This window comes from Pimephales promelas, chromosome 10, assembly GCF_988280905.1.
Source record: "Pimephales promelas chromosome 10, fPimPro1.hap1.1, whole genome shotgun sequence".
Lineage (NCBI taxonomy): Eukaryota > Metazoa > Chordata > Actinopteri > Cypriniformes > Leuciscidae > Pimephales > Pimephales promelas.
The window spans coordinates 21,657,765-21,676,154 of NC_142778.1; the positions used below are offsets into that span (position 1 = coordinate 21,657,765).

The window sequence follows — 18,390 nt, forward strand, 5'->3', positions numbered from 1 at the left end:
TGAGGGGGAGGGGGGAGTGTCGGCTGTCACCAATATTTCTCCCGGTGCACGCGCACTGTGTCCGACTCTCGCTGGAAGTTTGAGCGTCTCGAGCGCTCCACGGTATTAACGGCAGCAGCACGAGCGCGTTAAGCTGCGCGGGGCCGCGAGGGGATTGTCCACCATCTCACCGGGAACATGAACATGGCACTGAACAGGTCGCCCTCTGCCACGGGTGAGTACTAGCCCTGGCACTCCGGTTGATGTTGTTTGTGCGCACCGGGCGCGCGCATTGTTTTCTCTGAGTCAAAGCGAAAATGTTTTTCCAGCAGATTTATGAAATTGTCTCTTCGACAAATTGGCTAGTTTCATTATCGCTTTATATTTAACTGTGGCAGATGAATGCTTGTTATTTCGTTTAATAAAACATGTAGTCAGTTTGTATGATCTGATGAAAACTGAACATTTGAGGGGCACCAAACTGCTCGTTCATGTTAATTGCAGTGAAAGGCGCGCGCCATTATTTGCCCTTTCAGACTGGCTGTCACACTTTACCACTCTTTAATGTCACGAATAGTGTTAGAATTAATCCCTTTGCTTTAGAAAATAAAGAGAGGGTTCAGTGTGTCGAAAGGGGTTTGTATAATTAGCTGGGGCAATAAGCTGGAGCTATTTCAAGCGCCACTGACGCCATGTGTTTAAGAAACCAAATGCACTTTGATTTGTTTGTTTTTCTTTCTTTTTCTATTTCCACTTTGACGACAGAATGGAAATTGTTATTTGATAAGTAAAGGCACAACATAAACAGTGATGTGATGCATGGTTTGTTCAGAGAGTGTAAATGTCCTTAAGGCTTAAGCTTTCTCTTAAGAGTCATGAATCCCTGTGTTTGTTTACCTGGAGGCATTATGCATATTTAAGTGCTGCTTTAGTCAAGTTGAAAAGAATAGAGGTATATGTGGGCCATTAGAGTCATGTGTACAGGTTTTGAGCATTGACGCACAGCCTTCCATTATTTCGCTGTCCTTGGTGCTGAAATGGTTTTCGTATCTACTTTTAAGTAGATGCTCTCTCTCTCTCTCTCTCTCTCTCTCTCTCTCTCTCTCTCTCTCTCTCTCTCTCTCTCAAGCTCAAGTTTTTTCAAGCTATTTATTGGCATGATTGTTTTGCATGCAATATTGTCAAAGCAAATAGCTAAAGAAAAGATTTAAAATCGCAATATACACCAATTTTAGCAATTTAGCAATATTAATAGACATTAAAACCTAACTTGTGAAAATGCATTTCTCTAACAGAAAATTGGAACGGGGCTCCCGAGCGCATGCGTGTTTCTGCCATGAGAAGTGAGCCCTCTTCAATGCAGAGCGAGAAACTCCGCTGTCTTGCCCGAGATATCTCTGAACTGGGCCAGCAGGGCATGGCAAGCAGCGGGCATGATACCAATGACGTTGCTGAGGACACGGTGCGTGGACTCTGTTGTCTAATGTAGGAATTATCATGAAATGTTGTTTATTATCATGGACAGGCATTAATCTCTTTTATTATTATGGTTTTGGTTAGATCATTAGTCAATGTTCATTAAAATAGTCACATTACATATACATAATAGACCCCATGTAGTACCTTCGCGGCCTCCCAGGGGTCAATTGAGGGTTAGTTCAACCAACAATGAAAATTATAACCTAATTTCCTCACCTCCAAGTTATCGTTTGTGTATATGACCTTCTTCTTTCAGCCAAACACAATCAGAGTATATTTAAAAATATCCTGGCTCTTCTTAGTTTTATAATGAAAGTGAATGGTACCATTTTTTTGAAGGCCAAGTAAGCGAATCCATCCATCATAAAAGTGATCTAAAGTATATGGCTCCAGGGGTTAATAAAGGCCTTCTGAAGTGAAAGAAAAATATCCATAATTATAACTTCATAAACTGCAATCACTAGCTTCCGGTTAAAGCCGTCCACATCCACGTTCAAGAGAGAGTTAAGTTCCAGCGAAAGAGTGACCTCTGACTCAATACATGACATAGGATGTAGGACTAGAGTTAGCTTAGATGAGAGTAGACACCTGTTCAAACAAAAAGGACTTGGCAACAAACTCAAGCTCTTCTTCTCTTATATAGAAATCCTCTGACATTTCCTTTTAAAAATTCTCATTTTAGACGTCTAATTCTTGTCCGGTGTTTTGTTTTGCTGTATCCTCTGCGCTTCCACGTTCGTCAATACGTCATGCTTCGGGTCAGTGGTCACTCTTCCATCGTTACTGAAAGCCAGTGATTACAATTTATAGTTGTAAATATGGATATTTCTAATACAAAAGTGCATTGCTTTGCTTCAGAAGGCCTTTATTAACCCCCTGGAGCCATATGGATTACTTTTAGGATGGATGGATGCACTTTTTTAGGCTTCAAATAAATGGTACCATTCACCGATTGTATTTGGCTGAAAGAAGAAAGTCATAGGATGGCTTGAGAGTGAGTAAATAATGGGAAAGCACTTCTCAAGATCTCAACATGCTTCATTTGCAATGTGTTTTCATTGTATCACATTGAATACAAAACATCTGCTAATTGAAATCAGTTTAATATTGCCAGCAGATTTGGCAAGCTGTTAGCCTATAAATTAGTTCTATCACAACATTCATATTCCAATAAACTCTGATTATTATAAAGCTCTTTTGGATAAAAATTGCTCCCACAAACACTGGTAAATATTACAACCTTAAACTGAAAACTGTTAAATTAAAATATGCATAAAGACTATTTAATAATATATATTGTTTTTATCATTAAAATTTAAAAATCTGGTCTGCATAAATGTAATATTTATACATGTATACACTAAACTTTGGCATGGGGAGGGGGGGGGGGGGGGGGTTGCAAGTCAATCACACAATGTAAAAACAAAACTCAAAAGCTTTTGAAAATAGACGTTTTTCCTTTTCACTTTGGGGAAAATATAATATCTTTGATTTTTGAACATAAAATTTCTGGGGAGAACATTATGAAAACCACAATTGGCAATTTCAGCTGACGCACTTATTCATGCAGGGGCCATCCTAGTTAAGTTCTTCCTCAAAAGCAGAATTTTAATCAAACGTGAGGATGACACGAAACATCCAACTGCTTTGAACTGCCAGCCAATCAGTGGATGACCCAGATCCTCAGTTTTTAGCTGAAACTGCCAACTATACACTATGCAGCTTTAAGAGTTCTCCAAGAATCCGTTTATGCTCTGTAGAGCTAGGCAGATGTGTCTAGATGTCACTGAGATGCTGTTGTGTGTTTTCAGGTGGAGCCAGGCCCTGGTCCAGGTGGAGGGCTGTGTTTTGCAGATGGTCACAGGAGAGTGGACTACGTTCTTGTATATCACTGCAAGAGACGTCAGCTCCAACACCGCCTCTCTGTTGTTTCTAACGGTAACATGCCGTCTCAAAGCCCCACCCCTTCGCGCAAGAGTACGAAGGGTGATATTTCGGAGGTGGTGCTGGAGGAGGGGCTTGGGACAGAACCCGCCGATGGACTAAATGATAAAATCAGGGAGGAATTTGAAAGAGGACTTCAGGAGGAAGGCTTGGAGATTGAACATGACAAAGAGGTTTGTCTGTATGGTTATGTTAAGAAAGAAATACCAGCATCATGTCTACTATATTTATGCGTAATGCAACATTTAAAACTATACTGTAGTATATGCTACATTTTTGACATATGATCTCACTAGATACATATGGAGCATAGATCAAATACAGCAAACAGTAATATTGTGAAATATTGTTACAAATAAAATTAAATTTAAACAACCATATATTTAAGAATGCAATTTATTCCTGTGATAATTTATTCAGTCACATGAACAGTCAGAAATAGTTTTAAAATGCTAATAGGCTATATGCACGCATAAGTTCCGCATTTGACGCAAGGATGCTCTTCAGTTTCCGGCTAGGGAGATTAAAGCGTAGGAAAACCGAGGAAAACGGGATTATGGCAGAGTCTCCAATATTTACTGTCCTCCTGTCTTTGAAACGAAACGTTCATATGTTTAGATGTAATTTTATATACAGTTATGTTTATTTAATATAATTTTAAAAAGAAGCATAAACACAACGAGAGGTGTCTGTTTTGTCTGTTTTTGTGACTAACGTTTCTTTAGTATAACCATAGAGTATACAATTCAATATAAATTTATCGGAAGTTATCGAGCATCCTTAGACCTTCACCGGAAATACCGCTGTGCATAGAGCCCATTGGATTTCAAAAGAACAGCATTTCTTTGTAATAGAAATGATGAATTATGAATGTCTTAACATTTTGAATGTCGTTACTGTCACTTTGGATCAATTAAATGTGTCCTTTTTTTCTTAATTTCATTAATTTCTAATTGAAAAAAAAAATGCTGATCCTAAACTTTTGAACGGTAGTTTATGTAATTTCGCTAGTGGGATCTAATTATCATTTAGAAATCCATTTATAGCCTATGTATATTCTTGTCTGGCCATGCATTTATCTATATCAGTTTCTTGGCAAACATATTAATATATCATCTCATGTGTTGAGCCATGAATAATTAGGGGTGAGCTCAGCTTTGAATGCAATACTAACAGAATGAGCACAATCAAAAGATTCCCAAGGTGACCTTGGAACTTAAGAAGTGGAGACCCAGTTTAGAAAACCCCAAACCCTCCCACACTTAGAAAAGTCTATCTTGTTTTGAGGGGGATCTAGTAGTCATTTTCAAGCAAGGCAGCATATTCTAATACTAGTTAACAGCTGCCAAAAACGCTTTTTTTTTTTTTTGCTTTCCTGAAGCAATGCAGCAGTAGCCCCCAGGCAAGATATTTGCAAAAGACACAAATGTGGTTGTCAAAAGTGATGATTGGTTCCCCCTGCGTCATGGATTTTCCCGAGTTGAAGCAGGGAGAGCTTAGTATTTCTAAATAGGAGTAGATTGGTTGACTCATGCAGCTTTTTTTCCCACAAAACTAGCTTATACTAAGGAAATGCCCTCCTGAATCCAAATCTTTTTATTATTATGCAGGTTTGAGTACACCTTAAAAACACACTACATGCTTTATGGGTGAATTTTTAGGAAGAAATGTCAGTATATATATATTGCATAAAGAAAATAAAGCCCATTCTAGGACCATTATTATTTTTGTTCTTATTTCCATGATAATAATAAATAATACAATGAAAATCATTTGCCTAAATTAAATTCAAAACAACAAATAATTCCATACAAGTGCATATAGTTGCAGATGATTTTTGTATGTTGCTTATTGCTTAAATAACTATTATATATTTTAAGCTGCAAAGGCATATTCTGTGTTTCATGTCTGTAAAGAACTAATATTTTCACCAGGGTTCATTTTAGCATAACGATTGATTGATGAGAGCGAAATCCTGAGTGAAAGCTGTGACGTGGGTGTATGTTTGATTGTTGGTGGTGTGATGTGGTAGATCAGTTGTGTTGTGTGTATGTGGATTAAATTTGAGTGCCGCTGTCTCCATCCCAAAGGCAGATTATGGTTGATCCTCATTGCCAGAGGTGTTTGTGTTTGATGTGTCTGTCTGTGTGTGCGTGTGTCTGTGTCACTCATCCACGCTGAATAAGACCATTTTAACAACAGCTGCTTCTTATAGTGTGTGTGACTGTGTGTTTGCACCCCTGCTTGTGTTAATTAAGACTGCCAAATCACCTTATCTTGAACTAAATTTTCAGTTGCATCTTGCAAACCAAAATGACATGAATTGTATAGTCAATGGTGCTTTACTCTTTAAACATATGCCATTTCTGTTTTCGTTTTCTTTCAAGATGAGGACGGTCCGATTTACTCGTCTTCATGTTCCCTGGTCTGTACTTAGTCGTGAGGCAGAACTTCTTAAGATCAGAGTGCCCACTAAAAAGGTGAGTCTCTATAAAACATTCTAAAGTGAAAAAAAAAACACATGAAAAAGCTGTATTTGAGAATAAAGTATAAAGTTGTGATGCCATGGGTAATGTAAAATTTGTGACAATTATAATTTTTATGACACCTTCAGGGACCTAAGTTTGAGTCTGATCTGTCTCTCAAACAGGACCACAGAAAACATGTATCGATACACAATTTACATGCATGCATTTGACAGAACCTTTTATCCAATGTAACTTATATGTGTTCTCTGGTAAATTAAAACCACAACCTTTACTAGTTTATTGATCTTTATATTCAACTTATACAAATCTGTCTACACTGGTAGTCACCGGCCCATCAGTTGACAGGACAGATCCTATTTTTGTCACACTGCAAAGCTATTCTAGGCTCTTTATTTTCCCAATCAATTGTAGACAAATTACATGAGTGTTTCAAAGTTTGGGATCAGTACGTTTTTTTAAAAACCTTTATTCAGCAAGAAGAATTAAATTGAGAAAAATGTATAATATTTGTTAAAGGTGCTATATGTATTTTTTGGTGACCTCTATCGGTGATGTTTCAGATTGCAACCAATTTTTACAAGAGCGCTCTTTCGCGTGCTCGAACACAAGAGCGAGCACTCATGGTACACGCCGGCCACACTGAGACTTTCAACACACCTGAGAAAGTATCACACAACATGCTGGAAACTCATGTGAACTCCCACTGCAACGTTACAATAATAGACTATTATTATTACTATTATTATTAGCTTGACGTTGAACTAATGCTCCATGCTCCTACCATGATAACGGTACATTTGTGGTGCTATCTAGCATAAAGCATTTCACTTACTATTCGTGTATCTTTCACATTCAGCAATGTCAACATAGGTGAATGTATAATATGATAATGAAAACTGTTAGTGAACAAGACTGAACAATTTCAATATGATAGTAGTGGGATGAGTGGCTTTAGACAGTACATCTAAGTTAGTACATAAAACAAAATTTACATCCTAAAGCACCTACTTTTTGTTACCCTGGGACAGTCTTTTGGTCTTTTTATTCATTTCATGTCTCATATATGTTGTAGTTTACCTTGCTATTTCATTACAGTTTACCATTATTTATTTCAGCATATCTGAAAACTTGTAATTTATCACAATAAAAATAGCAGAGGCCTCCATAATTCAAACGCTCTGCCGATGTTGATCCGTGTTTTCCTCCTAAGTCGATCCGATTCACGTTTGGCCTGACGAAGTTCAGCAGATACTTTTGTTTTTTATATTTATGTTGAGTTTGTGTTGGAGTTTTTTTTTGTGTTATCAGACTCATGTCGTTCGCTAGAGTGCCATCGCATAGACTGTATATAAAAAGGAGAGAGGTTCGGAAGCGCGCATGCTCGTCACATCCAATGGCTTTCGCAGAAAATCCGACCCGGACACTTCACATAGAAATAGGAATAGTGGCATTCAGAGGTAATAGCAAAACCCAACAAGTGGATCATTTTAATGTGTGATTACAACCCCTTCACACATAGGCAATAAAAAAAGATTCATTTTAGAAGAAAAGTCACATATAGCCCCTTTAAATTCTGTTCTTTTAAACTTTCCATTCCTCAAAGAATCTTGAAAAAAAGCTGTCATAATTTGCACAAAAATATTAATCAGCACAACCATTTCAAAACTGATAATGTGTGTTTAGCAACAAATTAGCATACTAGAATGTCAGTAATGATGCTGAAAATTCAGCTTTGCCACCTAAGGAATTAAAAATGTTTTATATATAATTTTGAATGCAGTTTTTTTTACAATCGTAATGTTTCACAATATTGGTGTTTTTACTGTAATTTTGATCAAATAAATGCAACCTTGGTGAGCTAATTAACTTCTGAGATTTTGTCAGTTCATGATGCCTCCACTGGCAAATTTCAATCATCTTTTGTTTCTAATTATGAATGTAAAATTATTGTGCTATTTTAATGTATATGCAGTGTTCATTTGAACCAATATATTGAAAAAAATATTGAAATTTTACCATTATACTGTTGCTGCAATCTCACTACTAGCTAACTGCTGATCTGCCTGTTGTTCTGACAGATTCAAGCTGTCATGCTGCAGTGCTTGGTCACTTCCAGTGTCAGAATGTTTCACATTGCATTTGTGAACATAAACAACGTACACCAAACAGAACGTAAACCAAATCTGAACCAAAACCTTATACATTCAGTATCTCACAAAAGTGAGTACACCCCTCACATTTCAGCAAACATTTTAGTATCTTCTCAAGGGACAATACTATAGAAATGAAACTTGGATATATTTTAGGGTAGTCAATGTGCTGCTTGAATAACAGTATATATTTACTGTCTTCTGAAAATAACTCAACATACAGCCATTATTGTTGTCAAAATAGCTGGCAACAAAAGTGAGTACACCCAGTGAGCATGTCAAACCTGTGTGTCAATTCTTAATGCACATGTGTTCAGATATTCCCACATCAGCGTTTATCACAGGTTCGCTTTTAAAGTCTGTTTAGAGAGAACGGTGTCAACTTAGTGGCCCCAGTTTAATAACAAATGATCATTTCAACGGAAGTGAATCAATCAAAACTAACTTTAGCTGAAAATAACATTATTCAAGAACCGCTGTAAAACCAAACCAATCTCTGATACCTCATATTATATGAAGTTTATCTCTGTAAAGCTGCTTTGAAACAATCAATACATTACATTGTTAAAAGCGCTATATAAATGAGGATGACTTGACTTAACTCTACAGTCACCTCAACTATAAACACTGGCACAGCCCAAGAGTGTCATGTTTTTTCAGGTTAAGAGCTTTGGCTCTGTGATCATCTTTGAAGGTGCTCCGGGTTAGCCCGGTCTAATGCCAAAAGTCAATTCTTAAGGTCTGAACACTGCAGAGAAAAAAAATATTAGATCTGATTATATGGTCAACAAGCCGATTACTTGTAAAATGTTTTCAAATTCCTGCAAGGGACATTTGTCATATAGGTCGCATACTAAGGCGATTGTTAGAGTTGTTTCCCCATACATTTAGATTTGGCTTTCATCCTGAAAGACTGATTTGTCCTTTGAGGTTGTGAGTTGTATTGAATGATATAATCTGATAATGGTGGATTAGCTGTTGAAACATATGGACCCATATCTTGCATGTGCTTCTGTTTGGCTTCAAAAGCAGATATTCCCACTCTACACTTGTGGTGTCTTGTCATCTGACCCTGGTCTCAACTCTCAGTGTGTCTCGTCTGTCTTTAGCTCTAGATATAAATGGATTAATTTCTCTTCCATTTCAGTTCTCTTATACTTGTTTTTCCAGACGTATCAGCTGAAAGAGAAGACGGGGCTCATGGGCGTAATAAGCTCATTTTGGGCGAAGATCAATCAGCCGTTCCAGCCGGGTGTACCAGAGCCCCAGGACCCGCGCACACGTGTCCTATCCCAGCCGTTCAGCAGAGACAAGCTACATCTGTGAGTGCCAGCACTTGCAGACAGCCAGACTATCATAAAAGCGCATTTACAATAGCAACCCCACACATTGGCCTAATTGTTTTCCTTTTATTTTGCAGATTTGAAATAAAGTCAAAAAACAGTTTGTTCAGCAATGCAGTCCGAGGTCGAATTGTGAGTATCAAATGCAAAAATGCTCACCATCGTGCCATTCCAAACACACAAAGGGAGACATTTTGAATTAATCAATTTTTCTCCAGTACAGTTGCAAGAATTGGGGAATGGAGCTTTTAAGCTTCAAAAATGACAAAAAAGAACCATAAAAGTATCATAAAACTATAGAAATTGTCTTTTTTATCATATAGTAGACAAAACTTTGTGAAAATCAGTAAACTCAATTAATCATTCAGACCAGTTTTGTGAGCTGATTTACTGAATTTGTTCATGAATTAGACATTTTCTCATGGACTCACATGAGAGAACGAATCCGAATATTATTTATGGCGTTATTTTCCTGTCAAATGTCGAGAGCGCATCATGGCTACTCTATTAATATAAAGAATGTGAATTAACCAGTTAAGACTTAAGAAATTAACAGAATATTTATGGCGTTATTTTCCTGTCAAATGTCGAGAGCGCATTATTGTAGTGCGAAAGTACATTAATGTGATGCGCGACCACAAATCTCTCTGCTCGCACGTGAATCTCTCTGCAGAGATTTGCGTGCGAGCAGAGAGATTCGTGCTTTATATTCACATTCTTTATATTAATAGAGTAGCCATGATAGGTCAAAATTGGACTTTAATTTTCTGGGTTAACTATTGCATTAATGTATGTTTACAATTCTTTGTAAGATTTTAATGAGCACTTTCGTTCAAAAGTTTGGTGTCACGTAAAAAATATATATACTTCTGTTCAACAAGGATGCATTATATTGATCAAAAATGACAGTGAAGACATTTATAATATTACAAAAGTTTTCCAGTTTCAATAAATGCTGCTCTTTTGAACTTTATATTCAAAGAATCCTGAAAACAAATGTGTCAAAGATTTGAAAAATATATTAAGCACAACCATTTTAAATATCTGTTTCTTGAGCAGAATATTAGAATGATCTGAAGAATCATGTCATCAGAGGAATAAATTACATTTATATTAAAATAGAAAACGTCTTGGTTACGTATGTTAACCCTTGTTCCCCCGAGGAGGGAACTGAGACGTGAGTCAAAAGTGTTTCTGACGAATGAAGATCACTTGCAAGAGCCTATCTACTTCGAGGAAACGAGGGTTACCATACATAATCGAGACGTTCCCCTTTGTCAGATCACTACAATGTGAGACTGAAGTGATTCTGACGAATGGGGATATCTACCAAAACGCCATGGCTGCTGGCCCTTCCAGCGCTCCGCTTGAGTCTCCTGGCCTGACCGAGTCTTTGGCAGAAGTAGGAGCTCTAAGCAGAGAATCCATGAGCACTTACTGTAACATAAAAAAACCTTTCCTTTTCCTTTAAATCCTCACTTATCTGGCTTATGCTACTCCGAGCAATGTCTGAACTTTGTAATTTGAGCACTTCTTGCGTTGTTTTGGCCTCTTCACGATGGCTCCCTTGGTGTAGACCTCAGTTGTAAGTCGCTTTGGATAAAAGCGTCTGCTAAATGACTGGATGTAAATGTATATGTGCCCAAGGTTCCTACCACTATTATGCCAATATTTCACAATATTACTGTTTTTACTGTATTTTGATCAAATAAGTGCAGCCTTGATGAGAAGAAGAGACCTTTTTAAAAGAATATTAAAACTTCTTACAGACCTGAATTTTGAACGATGGTGTATTTTGTGTTGTCCATTCTCTCTCTCGCAGGTTTATGAAATTCTGAGGCGCACAGCCTGCTCACAGACCTGTCAAACAATGGGTATGTTCCTGGAGACCCAAGTGCTGACATTTAGTTTCATGTTTCATTAAATATGTTTTACTACAGATAGTCAAATTCTCTCTCATTCTGTCTTAGGCATTACGTCTTTGCTAGCCAAAGGGGTTTATGATTCTGCCTTCCCTCTACATGATGTAAGTGTTGCATTTTACCTAGTTTGGGTGAAGCTGATATGTAATTGTCTGTTATTTCAGTGTATATGCGTGATGAGGTTTGGGTAGAGCTCTGTGTGTGTTGTCATTGCTGCAGGGAGACTTTGACAGTTCAGAAGATAGAGAGCATCGCAACGACAGACAGGTGAGACCTGCAGCCTACTCTAAATGGATGGCTGTGTGTCGCATTTATAAGCTTTGTTTTGGATGATAGTTTTATCAATCTGCTTATTCTCGTAAGATGTGTGTATGTGTGTCTGTCTAAGAAAATGCAAAGGATATTTGGTTTTGTAATACAAAAGCTGAACAGTTAAAACAACAGTGTGATATTTGTGTGTATTGCAGATGTTGCATGAGGAATGGGCCAATTATGGGGCTTTCTACAAATATCAGCCAATGGACCTTATCAGGTATCAGAAATTATATACTTGACTAACATCTGGTTCTGTGAAAGATTTTATTCAGATCACAGATGGTTATTGACTGGTTTTCTTTTACGAGAACTGGCTTATGTTTGTATATTTGCAGACTGCTATAAATAGTTCTACCTCAAAGCATATGGCTTGTTAAGGAGAGATGTGTCACTTTTCAGTGTATTTTAAAGGACAAGTTCGGTATTTTACAATCAAAGCCCTTTTTAAGATTGTTTCTGATGAAATAGACATCATTGTGGAGGGGGAGGGGGGACAGCACCATGTGTCCAAATTTCAATCTTAACCATTCTATTTCAACTATCTTAAAACAGGGCTTTAAGTGTAAAATACCAAACTTGTCCTTTAAGATTTTAAGGTGATATAACTCCTGAAATTAAATCCCATTGCCTATCCCAAAATGCCTACTTAAAAGATTGTTTTAATGTTAAAATACTTTCTTTTCTTTTTTTTTGACTACCATTAATATGCCATTCAAGACATTAAACACTGAGAAATTAGTGTTTTCGGAGGATGTGTAAAACTTTCTGTAGGTTCACATTCCATCCAGTCGTTTTTTGAAAACAGTTTCTATGTGTTGCTGTTCAGTGGTTGTTTATCTTTTTTGTAACCCATTTACATGTATTAAACAGGAAGTACTTTGGAGAGAAGATTGGCCTGTATTTTGCCTGGTTAGGAGTGTACACACAGCTGCTGATTCCTGCATCAGCTTTAGGAGTCGCAGTATTCCTTTACGGATGCCTGACCGTAGACACCAATGTGCCCAGGTAAACACATATTTGCTTCTCTATCATGTCTTTTTATAGACTTTTGTCATTTTTAACGGACAAAATTTTATTTAGAGTGTCTATTAAGCCCTTTTCTTTGTGGAGGCTTACTATTGAAATATAAACAAGCTTAACTCTAAAATATGTGTTTTGAAATATTTACATTTAAATTAGAATAATTTATTTGCTTTATGAACCCTTTTTTCTTGTGGGGATGTTTCATTTTCTGAAATTCGTGAAATTCTCTTTTTTTAAAAAGAGAACCACTTTCTTAGAAAATCGATGTTCATGTATTTTAGTGAATTTTATTATATAATCAATCATTTCTCTCTCTCTCTTTCAGTCAAGAGATGTGTGATGATCATCTCAATTTTACCATGTGTCCTCTATGTGATCGTGTGTGTGATTACTGGCAGCTGAGCAGTATCTGCAGTACTGCACGTGCCAGCTATCTGTTTGATAACCACGCCACCGTGGGCTTTGCCATCTTTATGTCACTCTGGGGTATGAGCTGTATGAATGCTTACATTTGACGATAAACTGTGTTTACTGTAGTGTACATTTATAATATGTTGAGAAGAAAAATGGTGGTTTAAAAAGGAATTGATAATTGTGTATGTGTGTTTAGCGGCAGTGTTTCTAGAACACTGGAAAAGGAGACAGCGATGTCTACAGCACAGCTGGGATCTTACCGGCATGGAAGATGATGAGGTGAGTAAAATCCAAAGCATTTTAGAATTCTAGAAACATGATCAAAGCCACAGAATTGGCTGTCAATAGGCTTTGTCACAGCCATGATCAAACTTTTGGATTGAGGGAATTCTCATTCTAGAGATTATTTGACTGTACAAAAATGTTTTGTGCACAATGTGTCAGTATTTCCTAGAAGAGAAAGACACTCACATTCAAAAGTTTGGGGCTGATTTTTAAAAAATGTTTTGACCGAAGTCTCTAATGCTCACCAAGGCCGCATTTATTTGATGAAAAATAAAGTAAAAACGGTAATATTTTGTAATAATGTTACAATTTACAATGACTGTTGTGAATACACTTAATTTTTGTATTTATTCCTGTGACACAAAGCTGAATTTTCAGCATCCGTCTTCAGTGTCACACGATCCTTCAGAAATCATTCTAATATGCGGATTTAATGCTCATGAAACATTTCTGATTATTCTGATTATTGTATTTGTAAACAGTTGCTTAATGTTTTAGTGGAAATGATACATCTTTGATCAATAGAAAGTTCAAAAGAACAGTTTTTATTTTTTGTAACATTGTAAGTCTTTGCTGTCATTTCTGAGCAATTTAATCCAACCTTGCTGAATAAAAGTATTCTTTTTTTTTATTTTTTAAATTAAATCTTACTGAGCCCAAACTTTTGAATGGTTCTATAGTTGGCTAAACGTGAATTGAGGATCATAAACATACAGATTACATCATCCTCAAAGATAACACACATGTGCTAAAAGCACATTGAATTCTATTGGGTCTTAAAATATTTATTGAAAACTAGTGCATTTTTATAAAACCAGTTAGCCACTTGAGGCAACATGGTTCATTCCATGTCTAGCATCACTAGGGTTGGGTATCGTTTGAATTTGAACGATTCTGATTCCGATTCCGATTCCTTGTTTCGATTCCGGTTCCTAACGATTCTCGATTTTGATTCTTTTAAGAGGCAGGGTCAAAAAAGTTTAGCTAACCTTGCTAACCAACGGTCTTTCTGAAGGAAATACTCCTTCTGTCACAAATACTTGTCACAAATTTTGCAATTTGCCGAGATTTCGTTAATTTTTAGAAAAGTGAAGCAACACTTTGGACCGCCGACGTAAGCTACTCATGTTCGACTCGCGCGGTTATGCAAACACTTCCGGTAGACGCCTCTTCGTTGGTGTTGTCCAGCGGTTTCTTCTTCCGCTCGGCGGACTGTGAATATCGAAACTAGGAATTGAAATTTTAACTTTTGAACGATTCCGGGAAAAACGAAAAGTTAGTCCCGGTTCCAATCGATACTCGATTCTCGATACCCAACCCTAAGCATCACCTCTTAACTGTGTTATAAAATCATATTTTGGCACAATTATTCACTGCGATAAACTGCAACTATAAATCCTTGTTAAACATAATGCTAGATAATAGCCAATTCCGTCCAGGGCTTCATTTAGCTTTAGGAAAATTCAAGCTTTCATTGTTCTTGATGGTCTGAACTGTTCACCTGGTAGCGGATTCAGTTTGAATCGTGCGTGTGTACTGGGAGAGGGTGTGTGTTTATGTATGTGATAGGACATGTGTGACAGTGGCGATTTCTTTAAGCCTGCAAGGCTTCCCTTATAAAGTCAAAAAATTAATGGTCAAACGTGTACTATTGTGTTAACATTGGATTGACTAAAAATGCGTTAGAATATGTTCATCTTAAAGACGAGTTTGTTTAGAATCAGCTACATAAAGCAGGTCGACTGACTCGACCTCCTTCTCATACATTCCCGTAGCCATCACAGTGCATTTCCCTATGGCATTTCCCTGTTAAAGCTTGGCGTCTATTGACTTCAATGAGCGCGGCATTGAACAGTTTTTTCAGTGCTTCGAAACTATGGTCATTGGATAAATGCTGCGATTATGTCCTGCCCACGGACACTCAGCGTCTCTGGGGTGAATAGGGAAGTGGGCTGGCCTGGAGTCCAGGCGTCTGCGTGATGATTGGAGGACTGCATCTCCTTTTGATTGACAGCGATTTCGCTCAATAAAAAGTCCCTGACGTGGAAGCTATTTGAGATTTCGAGCTCGGTCTCATCGCGGATTCATGCATGCTCTGCGTGTTTGTTTTCTGTTGTGAACGCACAGTATGAGCTAATGGGCTAATTCTTGTGCATAACGTTCTGTCTTGTCGTGTTTGTGTGTGGTTTTGTGTAAGCTCTGTTCATGCGTGTTGTTTTTTGATTATAAGTTATTTTGCCCAACCTGTCCTCCCTCGTTTCCTGCCATTTTTGCTCCCTATTTATTCTCCGTCATGTGCTGGTTTGTAGTTTTTTTTTGTATTTTTAATTTCATTAGTAAAATAAAGCCCATCAACTCTGCACCTGAGTCCTCGCTCTTTTTACCATCCCCACACCTGACAGTCGATTTAAAAAAAAAGAGCTTCCCCTCTTTGAAAGACTAGCCGCCACTGATGTGTGACTAATGAGATTGTGTTCTGCTTAAATCATTGAGCTGAGTGGATGAAGGACTGTACTCTCAACAGGACACCATGAAGATCATGAGCATCATGCTAATGTGAATGATAATGAAGTTCAATTACACTGCATATTAACTGCTGTAAATATGTGTGTCTGACTCCATGTCTTCTTTGCTTTGATGCTCACCTATAGGAAAGGGCTGAGGTAAACCTGTCTTTTGCTCTCTTTCTTTCTGTCTCTGTTTCTATATTGTTCCCGACACGCTCAATTGCACACCATATTTATCACCACGTCTCTCACACTTCCCCCATCCTCATCATCACTCCATCTCCGATTTGCAATTTTCTGTGCAGCGGGAGGATCAATTTTGCATCTGAGTCTGTGGTGAAGCTGTTTGATGAAGCAACCTTGATTTTATTGGAGAAGGAGAGATTTACAATGGATTAACTTTGTAGTAACCTGTGCGCCAACGAATCCTTTACCGTGATTTTAAACCATTAACCTCAATGCCATAATCCTGACCACAATTTACTTGCCAGATAATCACGACGTCACAATTATTTGTGGCGTTGAAAATGCTACCTGTCACCTTAAACACATTTTATATTATAAATATACTGTATCTGTCACAGTCTGTCGTCCTCACCTGTTTTGTCCCGTCATCTGCACCACACTTCCCCGGATCCTTTTGTTCCTCTCCCGGACTCACTCCCCAATCAGCCACCTGTTCCTCGTCCTGTCATGATCATTTTCACCTGTGTTCACCTCATTTAGTCCTGATTCCCCTGTGTATTTAGTTCTCCCCCCTTCAGTTGGTGTTTGTCGGTCAATGTTTAATGTTACTGAGTGATTCCCGTCTTCCTGTCTGTATTTATTTAATAAATCAATGTTATTCGTGATTTTGGACTCAGCCCGTCCTTCTGCCTGAACCCGCACCGTGACAGTATCAGCTTAAGCATTGTGTTTTGAACACACAACTATATACCAGATTGAGTCTACAGCAGTGTGTTTGCATATTACCCAGAAAAGCCCTGTGGGTTATGTGCTTTTTAATGAACTTGCATTTTTTGCACCATATCAGCGTCTTAAGCCTCAAGACAAGAAAGTAATTTAATGCGGAACCAAGATAATTATTTCTATTTGTGCATGTGTTTGTGAATCCTGTTTCTATGGAGACTGTTTTGCTTATGCGTGTCTGAGGAACTGATGTAGGATTTGGTGCTTTTTGACATTGGAGTCCATCACAAAGCTTGACACATGTTTGTGTGTTTAAATCCCAGAATGAGATACGACCAGCATATGAAGACTTTCTTCTTAAGAAACAAGAGAAAGCGGCAAAAAAGAAGAAGAAGCAGGAGGTAAACTGCACTATTACGGTTCTTACACATTTTGACCGATTAATTGATCCATGATTTTCCCATAAGTTGTTTGTGATGATAAATGAATAAGTGTTTTTATAAATAATTTTATAAAGATTGTACCAACAAAAAGTATAACTAGAAAAATGTATATTCACGATAAAACAAATTTTCATGATTTCTCCATGTCTTTAAGATTTTAATAATAGACTTTTTCACGCTTGGAAATTACATTTCCCTATATCATGCGAATATTTAGTGTATAAAAAATGACTGAAAACGTTTTTTTTTAACAAATAATAGGATTCTTGACAAAATCCTGAAGAAAATATACAGGATTCCTATTGGAGTTTTTATAATAATTAGGACATTTTTAAAATAAAATAAAATAATTGTAGGTTGTCGTAATTTTACCAAGCGAGTACCTGGATTAACATTTTGATAATGCTGGAACAGCATTCCTGTCCAGAAACATTGTCCTAACCTTATACCACTAAACCTAGCATCTCGGGTTACTATTGTAACCCTCGTTCCCTGAGTAGGGAAAAAGACATTGCTTCGATATTCAGCGCTTTGGGGAATGCCTTCGCCATGATGCGCCTGAAGTCTGTAGTGGAACTCCTCCAATTTTAATTGGTGCTTTGTCTTTCGTCACTCGTGACGTTGCATGTGACGGTGATCCGAAAGCTATAAAAGGATATCGTAACATAGCCACATCAACTTTTAAAGGGTCGAAGTAAGTCATTCTCAGGAGTGCGAAAAGTGTGGCCGAGGGATGTAGTGTCTCGTTCGCTACTCAGAGAGCGAGGGTTACAATATTAACCCGAGACGTTGCCTTTCATAAGGGAACTCCGGCTGCATCGATACTCTATTGTCTGTCCTAATGAGAACAAGATGGCCTCTGAGGTCTACAAGGAGGTGCCTCAGGGCGAAGAATACAGCCAACATCTCCACGCGATTCATATGCCATGAGAGATGATGGTCCTTCCAAATACCTTGGGTGCAACGGCCCTCCATAACCGCACTCCAGCCCGTAAGGGACGCATCCATAGTCAAGGTTTTTCGCCGACATGGTGCTCCCAAAGCCGGGCCTTGAAACAGGAACCATGGTTTCTTCCACATAATGAGCAAGAAGGCACCCCAGGAACTAACTGAAATATGCTCTCTACAGAATTTGGTAAATTCGCCATAATAATAACAATTCGCCATGCAACATGGTCATCTGCTCTT

At 37.8% G+C, this 18,390-nt stretch overlaps 1 protein-coding gene across 1 annotated transcript in view; it reads left to right on the forward strand.

Annotated features, from left to right (window-relative positions):
• The window catches only part of ano2a (anoctamin 2a), a 35,676-nt gene continuing 17,286 nt past the window's right edge, over positions 1 to 18,390 (forward strand). The window contains exons 1-14 of the mRNA XM_039654485.2: positions 1 to 214; positions 1,275 to 1,441; positions 3,270 to 3,575; positions 5,790 to 5,882; positions 9,212 to 9,363; positions 9,462 to 9,516; positions 11,207 to 11,258; positions 11,355 to 11,410; positions 11,526 to 11,573; positions 11,774 to 11,838; positions 12,492 to 12,626; positions 12,970 to 13,130; positions 13,255 to 13,337; positions 17,083 to 17,160. Of these exons, the coding sequence (XP_039510419.2) occupies positions 178 to 214; positions 1,275 to 1,441; positions 3,270 to 3,575; positions 5,790 to 5,882; positions 9,212 to 9,363; positions 9,462 to 9,516; positions 11,207 to 11,258; positions 11,355 to 11,410; positions 11,526 to 11,573; positions 11,774 to 11,838; positions 12,492 to 12,626; positions 12,970 to 13,130; positions 13,255 to 13,337; positions 17,083 to 17,160 (1,488 nt within the window). The 5' untranslated portion in view covers positions 1 to 177. The remainder of the gene's footprint in view (positions 215 to 1,274; positions 1,442 to 3,269; positions 3,576 to 5,789; positions 5,883 to 9,211; positions 9,364 to 9,461; positions 9,517 to 11,206; positions 11,259 to 11,354; positions 11,411 to 11,525; positions 11,574 to 11,773; positions 11,839 to 12,491; positions 12,627 to 12,969; positions 13,131 to 13,254; positions 13,338 to 17,082; positions 17,161 to 18,390) is intronic.